Here is a 26,596-nt window from a genome sequence, read left to right on the forward strand (position 1 = left end):
TCTCAGAAAAGAGTCCTGAAAAAAAAAAAAGTAGAAGGGCTTGCATCATCTGCAAAAAATTAACAAAAATGTTTTCAGCTTAGTAATTTAGAAATGTTTAGATAATTACTTAAGTGGTTTTCTTTTCGTTTGAAAAAAAGAAAAAGTACTGTAACTAACTTGAATATGGTTCAATTGCTGTTATCCCCTCATTAATTCTTATTTTTACCAGAACAAAAACAGAACTGTACGAAAAACACTGTCTTACAGTGTTTATTATAATTATTTGTCCTTCTTATGAAAATATGTTTTTTCAGTTCATCCATAAATGCAACACAGCGCCTCTGCATTTTGAATGTAACACGCGGGAAGTACATTTCTGAGTTTAGTTAATGTTAAACTGTGTAGAATATATGCTATTAAAATTTAACAAATGTCTTCAGCTACGTCCTCGCAGGCTCATCAGAAGAGATTGTGCAAAGGAGGCGTTAAGTGTTCCTCCAAACAGTGAAATTGTCATCGGAACAGACTGTGCAGAGGAGGCACTCAGGCCCAGATTTATAAAAGGATTGCGCATGTTTTAAGACCGTAAAACGGGCGCTGAGGGTTCTGAATTCATGGATGAGATTCATAAACATGCAATCAAGACGTGATTTGCGGGGGGCAATGTCTCTGTGCGTTTTAGCCCTTGATGCATATGTAATTCTGTATATGCATATGTAATTCTGGGGCGTTTCTGAACGAAACCGCTAAAATTGGGAGGGGATTTTGTAAATTAGGTCTATTAAATATTCCGTCTAATTTATTAAAGCTGCCGGTAATTGAGGGCCTCGTATTTGCTTGATTATTTTAAGAACTCTGAAAAGCAGGCGTTAATTTGCCGCAGTCAGACAGTAGGCTGTACAAATGGCAAGGTGATGTGGGAGACTTGTCTGCAGCAAGGAGACATCGTTTTCAAGGACAAAGAAACATTTAATAACATTTTGCAAAGATCTAATTTTTTAACCCTTCTGATCAAGTCAGTTTGTAATTTGCGGTTTATAATACAGTATTGTTTTGCAAACTCCAATTTTCAATACACGTTTCATAGCTTACATGACAAAAATGAAAGTCTGCAAATAGAGAATATAGAATCCATGTTAAAAAAAGGTTCTTAGAAGCACCTAAAAAGCTCTCCCCACAGTGGCAAAGCAAGGTTCTAATGAGAGCCTTTACTTCTAGAGTGTAGGCATTATTATAAGAACGGTGGATGAGATTAAGAAAAGATGGAACGATATTCTGAGGCGCACTAAAGAAAAAGTCTCATATACATGTAATACAATGAGGGCTCATCCTCCACTGTTATTTTAGGAATGCCTACAGAATTTATGTTTTGTTATATGGCATTCTGGTATTTAACAATACTGGTTCAGGCAGTATTGTTAAATTCGAGTTTGAAAGAAAATGGTAAAAAAAAAAAAAAAAAAAAAAGGACAGATGACGCAGTTAGTTTGTAGCTAGAGCAAATACAGTACAGCTGGTTATAGGCACATCTGAATAATGTAGCTATATTATAGACCATACAGATATGCTTATTTGCAAGAATGGCATAGAGTCAGAAATAGACATACATAAGAAATAGGAGAGTTGTAACTGCATAAGAATTTAAGAAGATAGAAGTTGTAGTTAAACTGAAGACTGTTGGTATGAAGCTGTATGGAGTTATTGTTGAACATATTGCTGTACACCCGTTTGACTGCCATGGATGTAAGTAAATAAAACGTATTGTTTCTGAAGTTTGAAAAGTCTATACGCCTGGAATTAGTATATACGAAATAAGAAGTTGAATCCAGTACCTGGATGATGGGCATAATATATAAACAGCCTAGACTACAAACTCTGAAGTAGTACATTTTTTTTTATTAAGAAGCCACCACACATTCCATATTTTATTCCTTTGTCCTGGTAATATATTTTGAGCTTGTAACACATCTTCATGTGTTACAAGTACTGTTTGTACCAAAATCTCCACTTCCATATTGGTAAATTTCAGTTTTCGCTTCCGAACATCCTCATCACCATGGCTAGTACCAGGCTGAGGTCTTTGTTTGCCATTCATTTTCTTTTGGAATATGTAGCCTACACACGCAGGGTTGACCCAAACCCGCTATTTATTGTGAGAGGTGTGTAATTCTCCACCACTAATTGCGGTGACAGGTATTTAAATTGTTTGATTGCAGAATCGCCTCCTTCACCTAATTAGTCTTATAAAATAGGTTGTTATTTTGACGCTGAGTGCGGCCGTACTGAACACGCAAATTACGTGGCTTTTTGCGGTCAGTTTTCCCCCCTTTATAAATTTAGGCCTCAGTGTTCTTCCGAACAGTGAAATTGTCATTGGAAGAGATCAGGCAGAGGAGCTCAGTGTTCCTTGGAACAGTGAAATTGTCATCGGAAGAGATCGTGCAAAGGAGGTGCTCAGTGTAAAAAAGAGTAGCTGCTACGGAGGGTCTGGTTATTATAAAACATTTATCAAATAGGGCATCTTTCAGCATTTCAGTGTACAATAAATAGAGTATGCATTTGACTTTGTAACATTACTGGTTAAAATGCTTTTTTTTTGTTACTCATTCTTGCATTATCTCTAGCTTTAAACATGGATGAAATCCGGGGGTAGACCTAGAAGATACAACAGCCACCCTCATGCCTTCAAGCGACCAGCCACTCCAGACAGCCCATAAAACTAAAATTGTACCCAGGCAGCTGTTTAAAAATAAATAAATTCTGACCTTATGACACAAAAGTCACCCTCATGCCAGCAAGCCAATAGCCACACAAGACAGTTCTTACAATTAAAAATGTGCAGAGGCAGCTTTTGCCTACAAATGAACACCAAGATGGCCTATTCACAATCTCCTACGCCATAATTTACTCCAATAATACCACACATCAAGATCACTCAGACACGTTTACATCTGAGCTTAAGCCTCAGCAGTGGAATGCACTCATATGTCCTTCTGATGCAAAAGTCAACTAGCTCCCAAACGTGCTCAGCCACCATTTCTTTGTTGTTTACTTATTTTCAAATGGTCACCGAAATGTCAAACTTTGACAGTCTTAAGGCACAGGAAATATCGCAATTTTTTTGTAGCAGCTGGAAAAAGGTTAGGTTATTTTCTGGGCACCATATTTTTTCAGTTTGAAACGAACTTCATTTGATCAAATGGAAAGACGTAAAGGTTAAAATGCACAGATGTCAATATACTTTTGCCTGGCTTCCATTTCACTGACAGTGACAAATCCACTGTTCCGTACAGACTCAGATTTTCTGGATTTGCCTCTGCCCTGTAAACCAGGGTACATTCTCCAGCGATATCTAGTATCACTTTAAGAAACAACAAAATTGAACAGTCATCCTTTACAATGCGGATTATTCTCCTTGCATTACACAGATTATGAGGCTGGTAGTCACATTAGCTTCTTTGTGGGTTCCTACTGTTATTGCAAATTGAATGAATGCTCTCTATACCTTTCTTCAGCCTTCAACATTTGCTGTTCTTTTCCACTCGCAATTTGCAGATACCATTTTTTTCAAATAGAGCCCAGTGCTGTTGACCTGTGCAGAAACAGAACCCAACCGCTCTACAGCCTATTGTCTTTGACTCCAGACAATTTAGTTCAGCAGTCATAGTATTTATTACGTGATTGACACAGTGCATAGATGAGGTAAATATGTATTTATAGAGAAATACACGTTATTTTTACCAGGGAAGAATGAGTAATAAATTAATTGTCAACTGTTACCCAAATCCCGGTTTTGGCCAACAGAAATGATATTCTGCATACGAGTATCTCACAGTAACAAATGCACACGTGTGACTGCTATAGATTAATTCTGTTAGGCAATATAACCAATGCTATTGAAACGTATCTGCTTTTTCTGTCAAAAAAACAACATTTACATGTAATATAAACATGTAAACGTATGTGTCAATTATCCCCAATATTTACTGCAGGAAAAAAAGGTATGGATGCAATTCATAACTGTTAAGTATCTAATTTATCAATAAACTGTATAAACAGGTTTTAGACCTATAGGCATAAAATAGAAAAGGGAGGACATGCACAAAGCTTATTCTTGCAAACTAACAGCTTTTGTAAAATGTTTTGTGTATGCTGTGGTGAGGTATTACTATTCACAAATATGCTTGCAACAATCACATGCCCTACTTCTTATCCTGCAGCATGTCTGCAATTGTAATTTGTGTTGCACAATAGAGGCTTGCAGTATAACTACATCACAATGTGGTAGCAGTCAATAAATGAAGGGACGGTAAGTATTTTACCCCCATGTTCTGTGCCTTGTTTTGCACTATTTTTTAATTACAATTTTGGTAGTGTGACCGACAATTTTCGAATTGGATTCCAGTAAACTGAGTGGCCAGTCCTATGGGAGCCTGACTGTCTGCAACACCTTCCAGATTCTCCCCGCCCCACCCTTCAATTATCTAATGACAAAAGGAATGAAAAAAGCAAGCGTCCAATGTTGAGAAACCTTGTGCAATCCAATTACATAGAAAAAAACACAACTCAATTAAATAATGTTAAATGCTCCCAATTTGCGCAAACCCTGTGCATTACCAAATCAAACACTGTCTTTATACACTTGCAATAGTTTGTGCAAACAAATGGCCCAAGTTTCATCATAATGAAATTACACAGGGGAGTGTTAAATAAGGAGTATGAAGATATATATATGTGGCAAAAAAAAAAAAAAATATATATATATATATATATATATATATATATATATATATATATATATATATATTACTGGACAAAACCTGTAATGGGACTTGACAAGAGTACCACGTAGAAACTTAAAAAGCGACATGATTTCAGTATGGACAGCATATCAAGGCCACCGACACATTAAGCATGTTGTGTTTATATAATATTGCAAATATGAAGTCCATACCTCACATGGTCTGTGATGTATGAAGCTTTTCCAGTGAGAGGCCACGATAACCACAAGAGAACAGATTAAAGAATGCATACCAAACATGATGCTAATATCACACACACATTTGGTCTTCATAATCCAGAAACCAAAAACCTACAGTACAAATCAACAACATGGCAGCCAAACTAGGCTATAGGTGAAAGTAAAGGGTCCTGTTGGATTTGCCCGAGGAGTTTAATAATTTTCAGTGTTGACAGATTCAGAGATTTATCAACTCAAACGCTTTCTGAGATATAAGTGGTTTTACAAAACATACAGGCTCCCCTTAGGGATGTGTAATCAAAATGCTGTCTATTGTCATTACTTAACACTGATGAAGAAACATTTGTCATGGCAGTCCTTATTAACAGTTAATTCCAGTACAATTATGTAAGAATTACCATTAATAATAAATACAGTATTCGCACCTGGGTGTGCGATGTGACTTTGAACATGCTAGCATTCTTTGGATGTAGACCTAACAATGTGATGAGATTGAACTGTATCAGAACACCCAATCCAAGGCCTCCAGTGGGTTGACATGGTGCTTTTAAATTAATCCAAAAGGATTTACACTGAGTGCTCCAATACAAACAGTATGAGAAGACAAGCCTCTTCAGACTGCCTTCTCTTTAATAACCAATGGCAGCTCATAAAATAAAACACATTTTAAATAAACTTAAAAGTGCTAATAAAGTCAGTGTGATGTTCTGAAAAAAATACTATATACTAAAGTATCACACTAAAATAACAAAATGGTAGCTTTTAAAAAAGATTAGGCTTTATGGACCAGTTAAGTTATGTATTGTTAAAATTAGGAATAATATTATCAGCACAGTAGGTTTGGCACATATGGTAACCTCATTACCAGTATTAAATTAATTTATAAAATGTGTGCATTTTCCTGGCTTTTTTCCTCCAGACAGGTCCTTATAAGATTTCAATTGGATTAGCCAGTTAACACTTACAAATAAACACATAAATAAATTCAGTTTTACATTATAGGCAACTACATTTCTAATTAGAAACTATCACCAACCGATTTTATTCCAGTTTTAAGTGTGAGCGTAATATTTAATCATTGTTTAGCTTTTGTACAAGCCATTTACAATTAAGGCTCCTTAAGAATGTTAAGACAGGTCCAAACTAAGGACAGGTCAACCTGTCTTTTGACATTAATAACAAAGTAATGCATGAACAGATATAAAGCAAATGCATTTTAGGAACTCTATGCAAACTCAAGTGATGCATAAGATAATGTGATGTGGCAATGTGTATGCAAAGTCCAAAGTCTGTCCTATTAATTTTACTAAATCGTTCTCTGTAATCTAAGCTATGCATAAAGTAACACTCGCTCAATATCACCCGCTACTTTACGATATGATATTGAACAGAAAATACAGTAGGTTGACTGGTTTCAGAAAAATATATAATTGAATACTTTAAACAGTAATTCAATAATATAGGTTCTTTATTCTGACAAATACATGTTTGTTTTCTTATCCATTTTAAATAGGGTTCACAGTAATGTTGAACTTGCTAATACTCTGCTGTTTTGATAAACTGAGGTTTCTGGTGAATCTTACCAAGGTGCAATTCAACTACTGTATCTAGTAAAAAAATAAATAAAAAAAGAAGCAAAATACATACTTGCACAATTAAGCTTACTCCACATTATAATAACCTCTACATTAAATGTTAGTCCTTTTAAAATGTAGACAAGTTTGACATTAATAATACCTTGTATCGTCACAAAAAGAACGTTTGGAATACACAGCATCTTAGACAGGATCTTTCCCTCAGACCGCAAGTTAAGTATTTGAGAATAAATAAGAAGCTGAGATTGCTTGTAACTCAACACTTTAAATTGCATAAGGGCTGTAGGAAACATAGCAAGTACAGCCACTGAGACAACAGAATTCTTATAAAGACACAATGAGCTTCACTACTATAAATATACAGAAAAGGTGAAGGCAGATTCAATTTTGAGTTCCATTACAAGTTACATTTCACGTGGAGTCTCTTGGGTGAATGAGCAAAATGACATAATTTGAACAATGGTGGAATTTAGACCTGTCGGCATTTAGGTCAATTGTCATTCAGAACTATTAAGGTTTACCTGTAGGAGAGTACATTCTTTATTGTATTTTACTCCTATTTAGCTACTCTGTTTGAAATGCCCAAACTGTCACTTCACCAATGCAACCCATTTACTAAATCAGGGGGACTGAAGATCAATGGGCGACCCACTGTCAAGTCAAATGCTTCTTTTCACCCAACTAATCTAATTCCACAGATTTTACCAAGCTAGTGAACCCTGGAGATCTGGGAAATCTCTGCCTGGACTTGCTGGGTGCTGGACAAGTAGGGGTCGTTGAAGCACAATGAGATCAACAATCCTCTGTCAATTTTTTGTCCCCAAACCACATAGAGCAAATGGGCAATGCTCCCTGTGGGCCCCCTACCAAGATTCACTGCTCAGCAAGACATGGGTTCGAACCACTGAGCTCCTGATCATATGGCTGTTCTTGCACAGGCTTGCAGAGACAGGGGAAATTGTGTAACATTCTTGTCACATCCATTCACATTTAGTAAAAGAAAATGCCCCCCCCCCCCCCACCTCCAAGAAAAGTGATATTAAACATGATCTTAGCCAGGTTTAGTGAAATGCTTCAAGTTTCTCAACACAAAGCAGATTGTTGATTCACCTGCTTCCCTTCCGCAAGGTAAATCCTCCACGCTCCATGTGCTTTGCTATTTTACATCCTTTATAACCCCCCCCCCCCCTTTTTGTATGTGTGTATTTTTTTATTTATTTTTTTAAAAGGTTGTTTCGATTTTTCCAGTCAACACAGAAACCTTATAAACATTGCCTTTAGGCAGAAGTGCATCAACAATCCTCCCACGTTCAAAGTCAGCTACATCTGTTGCGCTCTTCCATTGTTGGAAATGCCTCCCTTAATCCTTTTTGACTTTATTCATGCAAAGGTCATTTCAAATTCAACAAATGGAGGAGCAATGGCAGCAGTGTTGAACATGGCTGGAAAACGCTGTGGTAATCCTTGAAGACTGCGATATCTCATAGGTGCTTACTATATGAAAAGGTTTTGGCTGATCTGACAGCTATTTCATATGCATTTACAGCACAAAACATGCCTTTTTGGGTTGGCTTAAATTACTATTTTTCTGAGCGTTTCCAGAGTACCATCAAGCATGATTGTAGTCACACATCTCCCCTTCTGGCAAATTATTAAGCGCCAGTGAATCATATTTATTAAATGGGCATCTCATCTGCTGTTACACACAAGTGCAGCTGATTGACAAATCCCTTAAACAGAATTAATAAATATACCGTAGTATGAGTACAGTATATAAAAATCTTTCTCCTAGTTACCTGATTTCATAAACATTTGATACATTTAAAAAGGATATAGCATCTGAAATTAGCACAGTAGCACACAGACATGCATAAAAAAGATACATTGTTGTTGGAGATATGCTACTTAAATGTGGCAATCAGCCATTTGAAGAGATCAGTCATATTGTTTACATAAATAAACAAGCACAACTACAAGACTTCTGCAAAAGCACTTGGGTGTCTAGTTACAGTCAGGCCAGAACCTCAGACAATAAATACACAGACAAAAATGGTGTACAAATATATAAACTGGTCTGGAACACAGTTTTAAGCACACTGAGAAAGGGGAATTTCTTTAAACACTTACTATATTACCAAGATAAGTATATACATAAAACGAAAAAGAAAATAGGACTTGGTGCATTTCTTTAAATTAAATAAATGCATAAATACATTTTATGACCAACCTTTGGTGAAGATGCAAGCTCCTTCCCAACAGCAGCAGGTAATTTTGCAGTCTTTTCAGGGTGTATCTTTGGTGTGGGGATCGGGGGTGCTGGTGCCTTCCTCTTAGCCCTTTTGTCCACATCACTTTCTTGTAAAGGAGAGGCCTTTGGTTCGTAAAATGGATTAGACCTGTTTAACAAAACCAGAACTTCAGGGATCACACCCTGACTTTTCATGAAAGTATGCAATACAGAGGTGCCCTAACCATATACAGCACATTGTATAACGGTTTACATTTGCACTAAACTGCATTCAGAAGCCATGCTTTGCATGACATCAGACCATTAGCAGTTTGTCAAATGTCCCAAATCGATTGGCTACCCAGGGATTATATTTATTCCTTTTTTAGAAAAATAAAATAATAATACAATTCTCTATCGGATTAGTACAACGGTCACAATTGGGGCATTTTTTTGTTAATTAATCAATTTGTGTTTGTGCAGTCCTAGTTGCCAGTATCAAAAATAAATGCAAGAATGGGAAAAAAATGTAAAAGATTCAATCAAAACCATCAAAAATCTTGCATGCAACCTGTCATGTGTCTCATAAACAAGAGTTAGTGATATGTGAAAAGGCTATAAACTGAAGAGATGTTATAATTGACCTATAGAATGGTTGGTTGAATAACTGTCGGCCAGGTGCTCTGAGGTCACATGTTATTGACCTCATCTCTACTGTGGTGCTGAGGCACTTGACGAGGAAACAAACAAGCAGATAGTATCAATGCACAGCTTGTCTCAGTAGTTATGCCCACCTTCCCAACGGATCTGTCACTCGTTACCTCCAAAGAGAGAAAAAAATAAAAGATAGAAAGCAAGCTTAGGTATCTGACTGAAAGATAAGGTTAAAGGCCCACATATCTAACCCAGCAGCAAAAAAGGCCTCTCAGGTGTTCACTTCAGTGCCTGTCAAGTTAAACAAACTTCAGAGAAAGAAAACTGAAAGCCCAGTCCAAATAAACTGGTCAAAGAGAAAAAGCCCCAACATGCTTTAAAGAGAAGAAAAAAAAAAACTGCACTGCCACAGTGTGGAACTGTTGGAACTGTACCGCGCCTGTAAACCATTCGGATTTTAATGAAAAGGCTGACAAATTGCCCTTAAACACTGTAAGAGTTCAAAGGTGGAGGAAAGAAAGACATGGGGAGGGGGGGGGGTAAGACAAGGGACAATGAGACCACAAACAAGAGCACCTCTGTTGCTGCTCTATAACTGCAACAGGTGCTGTGTGTTGTACGGCTCTGTAAAACGGACCTTAGTCAGGTTATGTTTCAGGTCCAAAAAACAGCGGGCACACACGGATGTATTTTATACATGCATATCAAAAATGTAGGTCTCTGTCCATATGTGTACGTAAGTGTGTTAGCAAAAAGAAAGCACCACATTTTAAATAAATAAATAAATACTAAAAACCAAAAAAAAACTAAAAGAAACCATACAAAATGGAATAAAAAAACATTTACATTAAAAAAAAAAAAAAAAAAAAAAAGTTAGGACACTTTCCATAAAAATGGCAAAAACGATTTGAAAAAGTTCAGCATATTTGTTGACCCCCAAAAAAAGTTATGCTATTGGGGTGATTTTTTAAAAACTATTATAATTTCTATGATGCAATACTACACATTTGGAAAAGATTTTTGAATAATAACTTTGTTAGATGCCTGAAATGTATCAAAATAAAATAAAAAATACATTTTAAAAATAAATATTTTCACTTACTCATCCAGTTCTTCCTCCTCATTTTTGGTTGTGTCTGCATACAGGTATTTGCTCATGTCAATGGGTCGGACATTTTTCATCTTTGCTGGTCTTGGTGGGGACTGCTCTATCTTTGTTTCCTTCGTTCTGTCTGGTTCAGGTTCAAGCTCAGGCTCATCAAAAGGGTTGCTGTACTGCACTGTGTCTGTCTCCGTCTCCGTCTCGTTGAAGGGATTGGAAGAACCGTGATCACAGTATGGTTCTTCTTCTTTTAGTGGAACAGCAACATTGGTAGCTGGTTCAGTAAAGTCTGTTATAGATATATATATATATATATAGATATATATATATGTAATAGAAATACTTTTTTTTTTTTTTTTTTACACAATTTTTACTCCCTCATTTATGTTAAAATAAGCTTCAATTAAAAAAAAAAAAAAAAAAAAATGCTAAATTTACCTTCATCAGGATCGCCAAATGGATTTAATCCTGGTTCATCTGGATCGCCAAACGGATTTGGATCCATATTTGACATGTCTTGGTCATCCTCTTCCAGAAAATTAAGTTTACTGATGAGTTCTGTAATAGGTTATAAAAGTATTGTCCTTAGTACAGGTTGAGCAATTAGGTTCTGCCTATATAGAAGGCCTATTTATTCCCCTTTGTAAGGTTAATGCAGAAAAATCTGTAGTTTGGTGTGAACCACATACTGTACCGACACATGAAATGTACTATATCAAACTGCTATATTTATTGTATGCTGTTCTAACTTATCTTACAACCTTATCAAATAATAATACTCCTCTTCACGCATGGTTAGCCTACCATTATATTGTGTATTCATTTTTGGCCCGTTTAAAGGGGTCCTGGTATGTGTCAGCACTAACGCATAGGAGACAGGACCATTCTTGCTATCTGTTGGACTAGATAAGCACTGTGGCATGCTGCCCAATACTGTGTTAATGTGGCCCACACTGTATATGGGCATGACATCTTCCAAATACAACATTCCAGGGCTAGGTCAGGAGTAATGCAATGTGCCACAGTGAATGACTGTATTCCAGTCCACAATAAAATGCACCACTCCAAAACTAAACCACAAGTCATTTGAACAATTCTCCTAGCTTTGTGCATTATGAAATCCATAACAATAGTAACAGCCAAACAATGTGGCATCATAGCAATAAGTATTTTTTAATACATTCATTTTTAAAAATATGAAAACACTACTGTGTTTACTTTTTGATCCTAACGGTGTGCAAACAACTAATATGTAATGCTTTTTTCCAAGCATTACAACTAACAGACAAAATGACAATTTTGTTCTTATTAGACTGTCTTCAGTGGTCTGAACGAACAGGCCACTGGAATCGAATGAGAGCATTCACTTAGGTTTCATTGGTTCACTGCAAATTACAGAAAGCCAGAAAGAGGGGAAAAACTTGAAATAATAAAACAATGCACATTATCTAACAAACAAACAAACAGTGACAAGCAGGTCAGACAGCACAACCACAACACAACAGGAATAGTAGAATAAACAGAGGAAAGAGAAGATGAAAGCTTTTAGACCTTCAGAAGAACTGGCTGATTTAGCGGAAGGCTTATTTGCTTGCTTTAGGCAGTCATCTGGGTCTTCATCTAAGCTGCTGAGGGCATTCAACTGGTTTACTATTTCTGTAAACAGAAGCCAGTCAGGAAAACATTAACGAAACTTTACATAGACGAAGGCCACACAGGCAAAACAAGGAAACATTTAATCAAAACTGTATTTTTAGCAAGCCATATGCTCCTAAAGCAGTCTGGCATGCAAAAAGAGAAGCACAGAGATAAGCCAGACAGGATCTTCAAATAATTAACCACTCAATATTCATAAGCACAGCTAGTACAGCCAATAACAAAGCTATGTGTATAAGTGAAGAGAACAGAGAAGAAAAGAACTGAAAGAAGTAGAACACATGCAAGACTGTTACGTGTAAAACACATGACGTACATATAAGCTCAGAGACAGCTAATACAAAAACACAAACAAATGAACGCAGCGAGGCTTCCAAATTCTGTAGGTTCTCTTTCTTGCTAAAATGACTTCATGATCAGTACAGTACAGCACATAAAGTAAAAATGGTAATGCAGTGCCTACAAATAAACCTGCTTCACATGTATTTATTGGTACATACAATAAATACAAATAAAATACTAATTACAGACAGAAAGTAGCATTCCAAAAAAACACATCTGACAAGCTATAATAAATTGATAAAGTTTAAAAAAGCTAGTTTTATAAATACTTTTAATGTATCTGAAAACAGATGTTATTTCTTACGAAAAGTATTTTTTTTACGTTTAAGGGGCAAAAGAAATACAGGCTGCACTGTCCAAATACTCACTAGATTATGCTGCTGTATTACTTGCAATAGAGCATACAAATAATTTGATACATCACAACACGAAGCTACTGTATAAAATACACACACATAAATATACATGCATACAATTTATATGAGAAATTATATTAATTAATGAATAAACAAACAAATACAAATACATGAAATAACAGGAGATACCCAAGGTGTGAGCGTGGAATAGAATTGCTCAATGGTTAGAGCCAGGTACTGGGAGCCTGAGATCCTGGACTAATTTCAGACTAGCTTCCAGCTTATGGTGCGACCTTTGGCAAGTCCCTTTATCTTCAGAACTCGTGCCTCTGTATCAAACAGCTGTAATACTGCTAACAAGCTGGGCTCCACCAGCAATGTTGACTCTCAGATATGGTGTCCTATGCACATTACGTTATGTAAAAACAGGTTCTCTTTCAAGCAAATAAATACAACATGCGGCATATTCTCTGCATTTTACATAATCATACACTGTCACAAATTTAAGATGACTAATATGACATACTGTATTTAAAGAGTAAGTTACATATTTTACATTTTTTTTTTTTTTTTTTTTTTTTAAACTTGCCTCAGCTTTTTATAAAGTTTGAAATCATTAAAATAGTGTTTTTTATCATCAACCTATTCTTTTTTGCTATGCAACTTTAGCAGTAAAATGTAGACCTAATCCCCATCAGATCCCTGAGATGGAATTACATTTCCTGATATTTTTATGATATCCTATAAATTATGACGCAGAGAGCACAGTAACGTTTAAATGCTTCAGCATGTATTTTAACAGTTGCAATAAACTGTTATAATACACACAATACAATTCTTCTAGATACATCACATTATACATTATACAGATAATGTGATATCTGTATAATGTATAATGTGATATCTTGTAACAATTGTAAGTCGCCCTGGATAAGGGCGTCTGCTAAGAAATAAATAATAATAATAATAATAATAATAATAATACACTGCAAAAGCTTATTATCATCATTAATATTACTGTTATCATTATAACACTACAGTCAGTGTAATTTATTCTAGAGGTCTATACCCCTGACTGTTGGACCAGAAGGCTGAGATGTAGGATGACAGCTGTAGCCCTAGCCACTGTGAGGGATGTTGTGTTCGTAGACTAATGCCCTAAGAGAGCTTCTGTTCTTTCATACTGCCCATCTTTAACCCTTTAGATCCCATTATCCAATATAAAGAGCAGCAACACAAACACCTGATGTGATGGTCATAATATGAACTGGACAGTTGGCCTTAGGCATTTTATCCAGTACACGCCTGCAGTGTGGTTAGCATTACAACTTCATTCACAGAAAAAAAAAAAAAAAACTTTTCTAATCTTCAGGTTATTCAACTTTAATATAGTTTTATCTTATATATAAAATGATATACTGAATATAAAAGCTACTACTACCACCGTGGGGGCAATACATGATAAAAAGCTACATGTGATATGTGGCTGCTCTGATTTTATTGTTTAACTATGTCAGTTATTTTATGTTGTGTGTGTGTTATTGTTTCCCCAACACCTTACCTGTAATTTTTGCTGCCTTCTCTTCTTGATTTACTCTGTTCTCTTCATCCTCTTCATTTTCCTCTTCAAAGTCATCCAAATTGCCAATGTCAGCCTGCTTCATGCTCATCAGGCTAGCCAAACTCTGCATGTCTTCATCCCTGGGACAGAAATCAAACAATATGGAGCCATGACATCATTCTCCAATGTTATTATTGCTGAGTTCAGTCCAACCTCGGGTGTCATTGTCACAGTGGAACAATCTTTCAAGGAACAGCTCTATTGTAATACACATTAATCTAGTCTGTAACACTGGTTCTATGTACAGGTACTGCATTAAAAATGACTGTATTTAAATGTACATTTGAAACTTAAAATAAAATACGCTGGAGAGTAACTGGCTCCTTGTGTTGGCAGGTGTTTATTACATTTTTTTATTTTTTTCATGCAGTACTACCAGTTCATAATAAACCTGGTAATGGAAAAGCCATCTATACTGAACAATGTATTTTATGTGATTCCCCAGATAACATTCTACACTGTCTCCAACTATATTTTACTTTACTTAAAAGGGAGGAAAGGTAGATGATAACATAAAATTGCTGGAGATTCAGAACAATTTTCTTTTGATTTGTATGCATACAGAGAGGATATATGATAAGAGGTTATGAATAACTTTCTCACACAAGTGGGAATGTATGGATAACAGGACCAAGGTTAAAATGGTAGACAGAGAGCAATGTATTATCATTTTGTAGAATGCACAGAAGGTAAAATAACTACATTAACTCAAAGTAATCCTGTATTAAAATACAAAAAAAAAAAAAAAAAGGTTTCCAATGGTGACCAACACAGAAATAGGGTTAGATTTGCCAGAACAAAACAAGCATTTAAACCTTATGGGCAAAATGCATTATTATTATTATTATTATTATTATTATTATTATTATTATTATTATTATTATTATTATTATTATTATTATTATGTCATTTAGCAGATGCTTTCATCCAAAGCGACTTGCTGCTGCAGTCACTTATAATAGGACCTCGGTTTTACGTCTCATCTGTAATGGTATGGTCAGATCCCCAGACAGAATGTGAAGGTAGAATTATATATAAATGCATATAAACACACACACACACACACACAGTATGCAAGTTGCATAGTATTATTATATATATATATATATAAAATCAACAACTTAAAATATGTAAACTGAGGTTTAAAAAAACTGAAAATATAAAAAGATGAAAATAACAAAAAACAAACAAAAAAAAAAAACCTCACAATAATGTGATTGGTCAATTACAGATCCTTAATAATACCAAAAACTGTAGCAGGTTAAAACCCTAACTTTTGTGCTTCAGGATACCATCATGATTCCTCAACAACTCTTGTGGCCGAACACCACAAAACCAGTTCTCTTGTGTTAATATTTTGGTAATTCCTAATATTAAATAGCATTGTGTGCTCCATTGAGATTTTAATCTAGAGATAACAGAACTCAAGTTGCAAGGTGAGGGGATGACATGAGCAGACTTGAAACAGCAAAGCAAGTCACTTTCTCTAAGAGACACCAAGAAAAAGGTATGGCTGGAATGCATGGTATGCTAATCGGAACTTTTCAGCTTCTATCATCTAGTGTGCCGAGAATGCCATTTCATACTCCAACCTCATTCTGACTGGAAGCACTCGGATATTCAATCTAATTAGGGGAGCCTTAGAAAGCGGGACTCTGTTGGGAATAAACTTACGTTGCTTTTCCCTCCCTCAGGAAAATGCAAGACAAAGAGAACTGCAGTGTGGCAGCAACCACTTTTTTAGATAATGGCTTGAATTTCAACTTCACGTCCGTCTGTGTAGGCATAGGGCTGGCATACTGTTTCATGTTGATACTGCTTGTAGCAAGGGCTTTGCGGCGACCAGATGGGGACTCCTGGAAAGAAAAACAGATTGGTTGACTTCATATCTGACTTCAAGTCTCATCATGCTGGGGCCCGACACTAATTATGTTTTTATTTTTTTAATGACTTAATTAGGTGAAAAATAACAGGATTTTAAAATGTAATATTTCTGAAGTTAAGCTTTTTTTCTTTACATAAATGTATTGTACATCGCATAAACACATACCTATTTTGTGAAAAGGCCATTTTAAGTTAAAATACCTTAATAAAATAAATATAAAAAACCTCTATGTACTCACAACCAAACTCCAACGTATTCTAAAATGTGATCTAAATTTCTAGTTGCATAGAGGTTTTAAAGAAATACGGTACATTCACGAGAGACTGTGAAACAAAGTGATGGAAGGTACGGTCATTTTACAGGAAGACAAATTGCTAATTAAAAAGAGCCAGGCTCCATTCAAATGGAGATCAACTTGATCTCAGGCCACTTGATGAAGACATCTTGAAACTGATTTTTTTTTTTTTTTTTTAACTCATTTAAATGGAGACATACAAGAAACCTCATTAAAAATGTTCAAACCTGCTCCAATCTTACACTGCTAACCCTGTGTTTTGACTTTCTGAACATTTTCACTTATGCACTCTTTTGCAAGTAACTGAATACTGAATAGATTTTTTTTTTAAATTATTATTACTGGTGGGAACGTTTTTTCTTCTAGTGCTTTAACCCTGTGTGTGTTTTTTTTCTTTTTTTTACAAAATGTAGAATACATCATGTTAGAGTAACACTGAAATGAAATTTCAATTAAAAAAGTATACATAGCAAACACGCTGCATTTGAATCTGCATGTCCCATCTGATCCAGGGCATTTTTAAACCACAAAAGCAAGGCATCCTCAACATCAGGGTGTTGAGCAAATTTGACTGACAACTTGCATCCACAGTTTGCTGCTCATAGGCCTGTATTATTGTATCCCGGTTTTTCAGATTAGTCAACAAAGTGTTCGCGGGAATGTTGAAATCTGCAGCAACATCTTTCTTTTTTGTTGTACTGTTTTGTTTTATCAGAGTTTGTTTTAAAGAGAATTGACTGTATAATTAATTAAAACACACACACAAAAAAAACACCATTCACATTTAGACATATTTATATACTATTACTCAAAGTTCAAATCAGCAATGGTTGGTTTTCTTTTTTTTCTGCTGTTCAATTTCTAATGTGCCCCATAGGAGGTGCTCAAATGTCTTCCACATTTCTCCCTGTTGGGAGAGATTGCTAATCTGCACCAGGGGGCTACTGCTTGTCCGGTCACCTAGCAGAGACACCGTCTGTCTCCCACATGCTGTCTACAACTAGAATCTGTAGCCCATTTCAGATTACGACAGGGACCAACAGTACACAGTCTTGAGTCACAGTCTGCGGAGTCCGAGGGAACACAAAGGAAGGGCATTGGTGTTCTGCAGCTTCACACAGGCACTTATTCTTATCCAAACAAACAACAAAAACAGACAGCTTCAAAATGCAGTAAAATAAATACACAATACAACCCCTGCACCAGATCAACACATTTATATTGCAACCAAAGGGCCAGGCCGACACAAATACATGTGTTTAGTACCATATGCATGCTCTTGGTGAGTGCTACTATATACGTATATCCCAGTCTAGGGGTTGTGGGACTGCTACTGAATATGGGGTTCTAAAACCACTGTCCACTACTTGAATATCTACTTGAGTTCTGTATGTTTCTCAAGCACAGAAAGCTTAAGCTCTTAGTTTGAACATCATTTAGCCATAACCTGTACTAAATAATGTCCTAACCAACTTTAATCACAATTACACAAGCATTTTTCTTGTTATGCAAAAATGTCTAGTGTAACATACAGCCTACGGATGTGCAGACCTTCACATGCCCAGCAAAGATTATTCAAAAAAAAAAAAAACACATCATCTGTTTGTTAAACGGGCTCTATATTTAAATAAACAAAAATAAAGTTTTGAAAAAAAATCACATGATGCAGTGGCTAGTCCAACTGCTACTGCAAGCTTGAGTAACCATCAACATGCAGAGATACTGTTACAGTTATCATATAGACAGAGCACAATCTCATTACAAAGGTATTTTAATAGTACTCCTCAATATTTGTTTGTTTTCAGTGCCTAAATTGTGAGTCATGGAATGTCAAGAGTATTTTTCCATAGTTATATCAAGATATAATAAACAATTACTGTAGTAGTGCAAAAACAAACTGGCTTTATTTGAGTGTATAAGAGCAGACAATTTTGCCCACCAAACTTCAAATGTAGTAAAGTATTAATGTATTACAATAGACTTTTGCCAATTCAAACCAGTTGGGATCAGACCCTGTTCTAATTAGTACTGTAGTTTATTCAGAGTAGTGCAATCTGTACTTTACTAAAAATGCCTTGACTGCTCCTGGTTTTAAGTTTTTCATACTTGTGTTTTATCATAAACATTTCAATAAAAAATACTGACACAGTTGGGGTTTGGATTAGCGTGACTCCAAATGAAGTACAGACACTGAAATTGAATATTAAACAAATACTGCCAGATAATTGTGCCGAAATGAGCGTGCTCACTTGTGCTCATATACCCTGTTCTATGAGTTTTAATAAAGCCAGAAGGGAACATGCATTTGGCTAAATGGTCTTACTGATCCACCAGACACTACAGCCCTAGGCAAGCCAGCATCACAGCGGGCTCGTTTAAGAAAAGGCTTATGGCTAAATATCATTAAAAAAAAAACACAGTGAGAATGAAAAATAATAATACTAGCAATGAATCCAGACACACACATAAAAAAAAAATACAACAGACCATTCTGCTTTTTAAACATCCCTTTTCTTTCTAGGCAAATACAGCACACCACAACTGTGCATCACACAGGTTCTCAACGTACATCATATAAGGTTGCCATTTAAATTTTGCTATTGGCTTACCATACAAATCAGGCTCCTTGAAATAACAAGAGCCACTTGAGGATATTAAAGTATTTTAAATGCAAATGTTGCGTTCCTAATACACTGGCATTCAACTACCATTTGTAAATGTACTGGAATGGGCCTGGTATACACAGAGTCTCATTCCAAGCAAGCTCCATCAATATGCAGCGATAAAAAATATATATATATACAATTCAAATATTCCTTTCCAAATCACTTGACATTTCTGTTGACATTTGAGCCCAGTTGAATCAGTCAGAAATATAACATGTCATCCCCACAGAATACCTTGTTCAAAACACTCCTTATCAGTCAGATTATGCAGTCATATTATACAGAACTAATAGTGCATGTAGATACCTTATGAATGAATTTCAAAATGCATCAAACACTTAAGAAGGATTTAGGTCCTCTCTGAAGAAATACTTAAGAATATGCAAATACCCTGGGAAGAATTAGGTTTAACAGATTTGACCAGCACAAACAATATACATACTCATTTCCCTGGCTGCTACTGTCAATCAGTGAAGGAGATTAAGGCCCAAGGTTGTGACAATGTGTAGAATGAAAAAGCACAATAAGGCACTTTTAATTTATTACAGGGATATATCAATATTCTGTTATTGTACCAGCATTGCTAAATACCTCACATTATGAGGTAAATTGAACAGGAATTGATTAAAACAGCTACATGCTGCCCCCTGGCTTCAACACAGATAAATTGCAGTGCTATATTATTGGAACAATTTTCTTTTTAATTTAGTTTGTAAACTGCATTGTGGGTTTTTCTTGCAGTTTATTTAAATTAGAGATAACAAATATCAAGAGAGATTGAAAAGCAGCTACAATGTGTTTCAAAGACAAGTAGGCAGGCAGGCATTGGGCATCATGCATTTACTTCACACTAGAATCTACTGTAACACAGTTCACACACCTCTATTTATTCTCATTTCAGCAAAATGAGAGCTTAAAGATGTATGTACTACACAGTGGCAGAGCAATAGCAGGTGCAGCAGGTGCAACTACGCTCAAGCCCACGGACTCAGAGGGCCCCAGAGGGATTCAAAAGTTTTTTTTTTTTTTTTTTTTTTTTTTTTTTTTTTTAACAATGATACGATCCTTCACGTTTATATTTGCAAATGTTACACATTTGTATCACTGTAGCTACCGATGTGCGGTGATAGTAATTCCGATTGTATCCTCCCTCATTTCAACAAGTATCGCTATTGTCTTAATTATCCTAACTTTTTTTCCCCGGAGGCTGGTACGATGGACGTCTTCATGGAAGGTTTTGGGGTACTATTCAGCACAGACATTTGCAGTTATATTCTGTGTGCACGATTCATCCTGTAGTTTAGATGGAAGCTGTCAGGTACTGCTGCGGGCACCAAAATAAACTACAGCAAATCAACATGTCTGTTGATTTCTGATTTAAAAATAATAATAATAAAAAAAACGGTTTCTTATGTGAGACAAAATGTCTGTGCAGAATTGTGAATTCTGTAATCATTCATCGCAGAATTGGGGAATCCAGGTAGGATTGGTGATTAAACCTGTTCGTTTATGATTAAAAAATAGCGTAGTGTTGGATCTAAAGATGTATGCAAAATAAATTTAAAGTAGATGAGTAGAAAACACTCTTATTAAGTACTGTTTCATATATGCCAACATTCTGACAATTAAATATAGTTCAATATTTGATTTGTTATGTTTGATGTTTATAAATAAGGGTTAAATTAACATTGGGGAGGGGGCCATCTTCCTTTTCCTCTGCCACTGGTACTGCAGTATGGCTACAATAAGAATTTCATAATTTGAGCAATTAAGTTTACACTAGAAATGCAGCATAAAATAAAAACAGGGTGGGACTACTACATGCTAAAAAAAAAGTTTTGTTGTACTTTATATTGAAATATATTCTTACAGTATATATGCGTTTAGTTTTAGATATTTATATTTTCTATTTCAAAACACTGACTTATCAGATTTCAAATTAACCTAGTCTGTATGGTGTAATACTTTGACAGATTCAATTAAAATTAGATTGCATCTTATCAAATCCAAGACAAATGCATAACCGTGGCATAACCTTGGTCCGAACCAATCCATTTCCTTACCACTGATTAGCACTAGCAATATTAATCACTGCTCCTTTTCTACTGAACATCTTTTTTGGTGCTTTGCTTGTTTTTTTTGTTACCTAAATGTCTATATATTTCAAGACCACGCTGTAGAAGTAAATGTTGCTGCTGCTTCCTGGTAAGAAATCACTTCCTTGCTGTAACCCAGTTTTACTTGAAGAGCTGCAACCAGGTCATGTGACCCGCCACAAGTGATACATTATTTACGTATTTATTTTTTTGGACTTTTTGGAAATAGGTAATCCTAAATTAAAGTGACAGAAAATGTAAACAACAGACAAACACAAATGCAGCTCATTTATTCAGGGCTTCTCAAGTGGAACTAAAACTCAAGATTATCCCAGATTTCTTCTTGAGTGTATTTCACAACAGCAGGATCAAGCCACCTCTGGGTTCTCCACTTTAACATTTTTCTCATGAATAATGTGATATCAACCATTCATATTTACTGCTGTCATTGATGAGGAAATTAAACAAGAACATTATAAAAACAGAATGAAGCAACAAATGGATCTTTCAGACTTACATTTTCATAAACTGAGGATTATCTATTCTGAAAAAAAAACATGGACACAATTTCATGGACACAATAAAATATTTCAAATTGAGCAACAGAACCTGCTTAACTATCAAAACGTCCAATTTAGTGAACTTCACCTAGTCAAAGCGTTTCAGTAGGATTTTTAATTTAAATAATTATTGTACGCATTTCCTTTTTGAACATTAATAAGGGGATTTCAATGCAAACCAAACTAAGCATGCCTGTTTGAGTACAATGCATATGATGGTTATCAAACCATTTATTTCTTGCATTTATTTTGGTAGGGATTTCAGTTCTCTTGGGCAGTTATGGTATTAGGAAAAACATTTAGAATTAGCATGAAAGGCTTTTAAAATGATTAGAGCAACTCATGTGTAAATAAAATGAAAAGGTTTACAATAAAACAGTATAATAAGCTGCCAGAATGTGCAAAGAGTGCTCTCACAAGCAGGAATCTGCATAATGAAGTATGCCAACAGAATTCTTTTTAGACAATAAAGCCTTACAATAAAGCAAAGAGAAATATTGTTATATATTAGATCACTGCATACCCTGGGATACATTTTAGTTTTCGACTGTAGAATTTTTTTTCCATCGCTTCATGTCTAGTACAATATATGCCAATATGTGTAAAGCCAGGTCTTTCAACTAAATGTGCATAGCAGAGGTACCTTCATGTCTAGAGGATGGGGGTTTCATCTCTCAGCAGTGTACGCTGTAGAAGATTGCTATCTAAGTATACTTGGCCATGGAGATTTGCAACATCAATTTACTGTACCCTCACCAAATGTGTAGACACATACTGCTGATTACCTATGTCCCGGAGCAATAGAGGAATAAATATAACCATTTCAAAATGTACACAGTGAGAACAGTATATACATATTTTTTTTCCATCAAGTCAGAATAAGTCATCGAAATATGGAAACAACTTTGCAAAACAAGTGTAATGGGGAAAGTGCAGAATTTGGGGATAGTAAGAAAAATAAATTGTAGGAAATAAAATGAACATGAATAAGATGAACTGAGGCACTGCTTCTAGAGTGCCTTAATAGAAATATGTATGGTGCCAAAGATCTCTGTTAGCTTTTGAAAACTGCAGAGCCAGTCTCGCTGCCCAGCACCTCTTTTTATCTGAAAAAAATTAATAAATAACAATAATAATGATCTATTGGATTAAGGTCAGCCAATCTAAGGCGTGCCAGCTCATCACTTTCCATCCTATCTGACCTTTTCAATGTAGCTAGCCAGGGCACAAATGTAATGTGTACTTGAGGTCATTATCTTGCCAGAACATGAATCATGAACCAATTAGTTTTAGCCCTTAAAAAACAAAACAAAACAAAAAAACACCTTCATGGTACTGTTGCAATGTAGAATGATAGTGCCCCTTCCAAAGCATTCCTTTGATATTTTTTTCTTTTTTGATCTTGTCAATGCGTAATGTACCAAAATATCCCAAACAACTCAGGATCCTCCCTCATGTCCTACAGTCAGCTGAAAGCATTTCAATATTCATTCTCATGTTTCACAACTACAGATAAGAGACATTAAAAAAATGAGTTACTCAACATGCATGAACCGTGGATTTTACATAGACTCCATTTAAAGGCTTTATAAAATCAGGGAATCAGGGAAGCAGGCATTTATGTAAAGAGGCTTTTTTCCTCAGGTTGGGGGTGATGAACTCAAACATTCTGTGGAATGTGGCCCAGGTACAGAGATTAAATACCCCTGATCAACAAATGTGAAAACAGACAAGATCCTAATATCCTGTTCTTACTGTTTAATGACAGCAGCTTTATAAACAGCAACTTCAACAACGTATGATCCTGGGGTATTTGCAAATAGACAATTTCCAAGCCTGAAGCTTTACCCTTTGGTTCAGGGAAGAGTTTACCTACATTACTAAACCGCCAGCACTATACTTATAGTTCAAAAGTCAAAATTCAAAGGGCGGGTAGGAGGTACTGCCACTCGATTTTCCCGTATTAAGTTTGCTTCCTGTCGTGACAATCTACGCCTCCCTTTGCAATGCTCTTGTCAAAAAGCACATGACAGCAGCTGCCCCTCCCTGTCTCAAATCCATGCCCTTGGCAACAAAAATATTTACCAAACTGCTTGGATATCTCATTTGAAGCAGAAAACCATGACCTTTAGAACCAAAGCAAATATCACATACAAACCCCAGGAAGATGATGACCTGGTGAAGATTATACTTATCCTAAGTGCCCCTTTTTTTGAAGAAAAATAAATGGGTGCAAACCAAGGCTGGCTTTGGTTTGTTTACTGATTTTTATTATTATTATTATTATTATTATTATTATGTTTTTAAATCATCACATAATTCTAAATTGTTGATTTCTGTTGGCATTCACACCTTTGTTGCTCCCCTGTTTCGGGGGTATTTTTTCAAATGGAGTCATGCTCAACCAATATACAAAAAAAAAGATATTTAAAAAGAAAAAACAAGATGACTCAAACTCTGTGTTTGCCCCCTCCATTAAAATACCTTTTTTTGTTCTTAAACTATAGTAGGATTGTCCAATGGAGCAGTGCTAATGTAGCAACTTGATTACACTTATTTAATGTGCAACAATTAGTCATGACCGTTTTACACCAGAAAAGTCAATTGTGAAAAGCTGAATACTATATACTGTACATACAGAAATCCAGAATTTTTCTAATATGCTGAGGTGGCTATTAAAACTCAGCGCCCAGTAATTAAGAGAATTATCATTTTTCAGATGAAACCGCGTCAGGAGCAACTGATTAAATTGCATACAACAGTAAGAACATTAATGTGGATTAAAATGAAAAGGAGATTATCTTAAAGCACAACCATGAACATAATAAAACAGGGGAATTAGTAACCGGCAAAGCCTGATAAATTAAAGAACGTACTGTTATTTGTTTAATGTATGAAATAAGTACATTAAAAAACAGTAAGATTTATATGAACATATCTGATTACAATACACTGAAAACTAGACAAAGAGCACTCCATATATAATTACACATTTCAGAATATCAATAAAAGCCATACAAGCATTACAGACATGAGGCATTAGGCAAATTAAAACAATCTGTAAAGCACATTGAACAAACTCATTGTCAAATGTAAAAGGTTATGTGCCATTATGGCAACATCCTGGATTGTTCTGTAATCAGTACAGTGTAAAAATCCTATACCATCTCAATGGAAATGGAGTACAAGAGTGCTTTAGTGGATAACAGACATTAGTAACACTTCACAAGTTTGCCTAAATCTACAGCCGCTTATCCGGTTTGACTTTAACCAAATGCAGCTTGTCCAGTTGCTGAGACAAGGGCCTATGGTTCTCAGAGAGGGACCCAATAAGTTGAGCCTGGTAAACTACAAGTATGCTATTGTAGAGTGCCAGGTGTATGGTAAACGCACTAGCTGCGTATGCTTTCTTTAAAATGACTTCGGTCACTCTGCACTGCTTACTTGGGCACACCGCGTCCTTGACTAGCAAAGACAGGTTAGTAGGCTGAACAAGTGCAGCAATGGTTGCCTGTACTGGCGGAAAGTTGGTAAGACCCAGCTTGTCCGCTCCAAACACTCTGTACAGTAAAGCCGAGGACACACATGAGCAGCGCAGCACCGCTTGAGGGGAGCAAAGCGGGCCGGTGCGCGGCAATACCGCTGCTTGGTGGATACACATCAACGGTTTTGAAGCGGCGATAAAAAAAAGAAAGACAGCCCACCACCTCACTGCTCTATACAACAACCCAAAAACGTATATCATTCTTGAACTTTTACTGCTTGAACACAGAGTGAACGACCGTGTCCATCTCCAGAAATTTTTATCAGGATCTAAAGTTAAGTTCCCATATCAGAACACCACTCAGAAATATTTGCCTTTTACCTAATTTACCTAAGGATATGTATGTAAAATATGATATTTATTTTGGGATACAATGTGAAAGCCTTTTTCTACAAAGAAACTATTATATATCCAGCACCGCACTTAACAAGACTGGACTCTGGTACTGTATCTGTAGTTATACATTGTATAGGAGCTGCTATTATTAAGGAAAAAAGGGATCACATTCTTCGCAACTGTACACACAATAATCAGTCGGCTGGCAACTGGTTAATTACTTGACATGTATATCTAACAAATGATACAGGATGTCAAGTAACTGGATTAATGTGGGGTGTAAACGGTTAGTATTTGTTTTGGATCATTCAATAGACACATAACCAATGTCCTTGAAATTCTTACTTTTATAATCAAATAGCTCGGATGTTGAGAAACTTCAGCTATCAGTAGCTCCTCCATGTTGATGGATATTCAAGTTCATCAACACATGACATATCCCACACCATGGACCTGATTGGCTAGACCCAGATTTGCCGCTGCGGGAAAATGTTTGAGCAGCAAAATATTGCTCACCGAGCGATATTTTGCTGTTCTAAAATTCTGCCGCTGTGATAGTTTTCCACAGCGTCATTTTTTCGTCAATGTGTATTCTCTCTAATACAAGGTAAGCGATACGTGCAGAATTTTGCCACTCCTCGCTAGCGGTGCCGCGCTGCTCATGTGTGTCCTAGGCTTTAGTCTACAGAACGGGAAAC

The 26,596-nt window shown here is 35.9% G+C and overlaps 1 protein-coding gene across 14 annotated transcripts in view; it reads right to left on the bottom strand.

Moving 5' to 3' along the window:
• Positions 1 to 26,596, bottom strand: part of ehbp1 (EH domain binding protein 1) — a 157,553-nt gene that overhangs the window by 81,225 nt on the left and 49,732 nt on the right. For 7 of the 14 annotated variants that reach the window (XM_034921689.2, XM_034921688.2, XM_034921697.2 and 4 more), the window contains exons 6-11: positions 16,191 to 16,372; positions 14,457 to 14,596; positions 12,093 to 12,197; positions 10,980 to 11,099; positions 10,542 to 10,830; positions 8,786 to 8,954 (exon numbers count right to left, since the gene is read on the bottom strand). In XM_034921689.2, the coding sequence (XP_034777580.2) occupies positions 8,786 to 8,954; positions 10,542 to 10,830; positions 10,980 to 11,099; positions 12,093 to 12,197; positions 14,457 to 14,596; positions 16,191 to 16,372 (1,005 nt within the window). The remainder of the gene's footprint in view (positions 1 to 8,785; positions 8,955 to 10,541; positions 10,831 to 10,979; positions 11,100 to 12,092; positions 12,198 to 14,456; positions 14,597 to 16,190; positions 16,373 to 26,596) is intronic. The other 7 variants (XM_034921699.2, XM_034921692.2, XM_034921698.2 and 4 more) reach the window with 5 other exon arrangements.

This window comes from Acipenser ruthenus, chromosome 6 (assembly GCF_902713425.1).
Source record: "Acipenser ruthenus chromosome 6, fAciRut3.2 maternal haplotype, whole genome shotgun sequence".
Classification (NCBI taxonomy): domain Eukaryota; kingdom Metazoa; phylum Chordata; class Actinopteri; order Acipenseriformes; family Acipenseridae; genus Acipenser; species Acipenser ruthenus.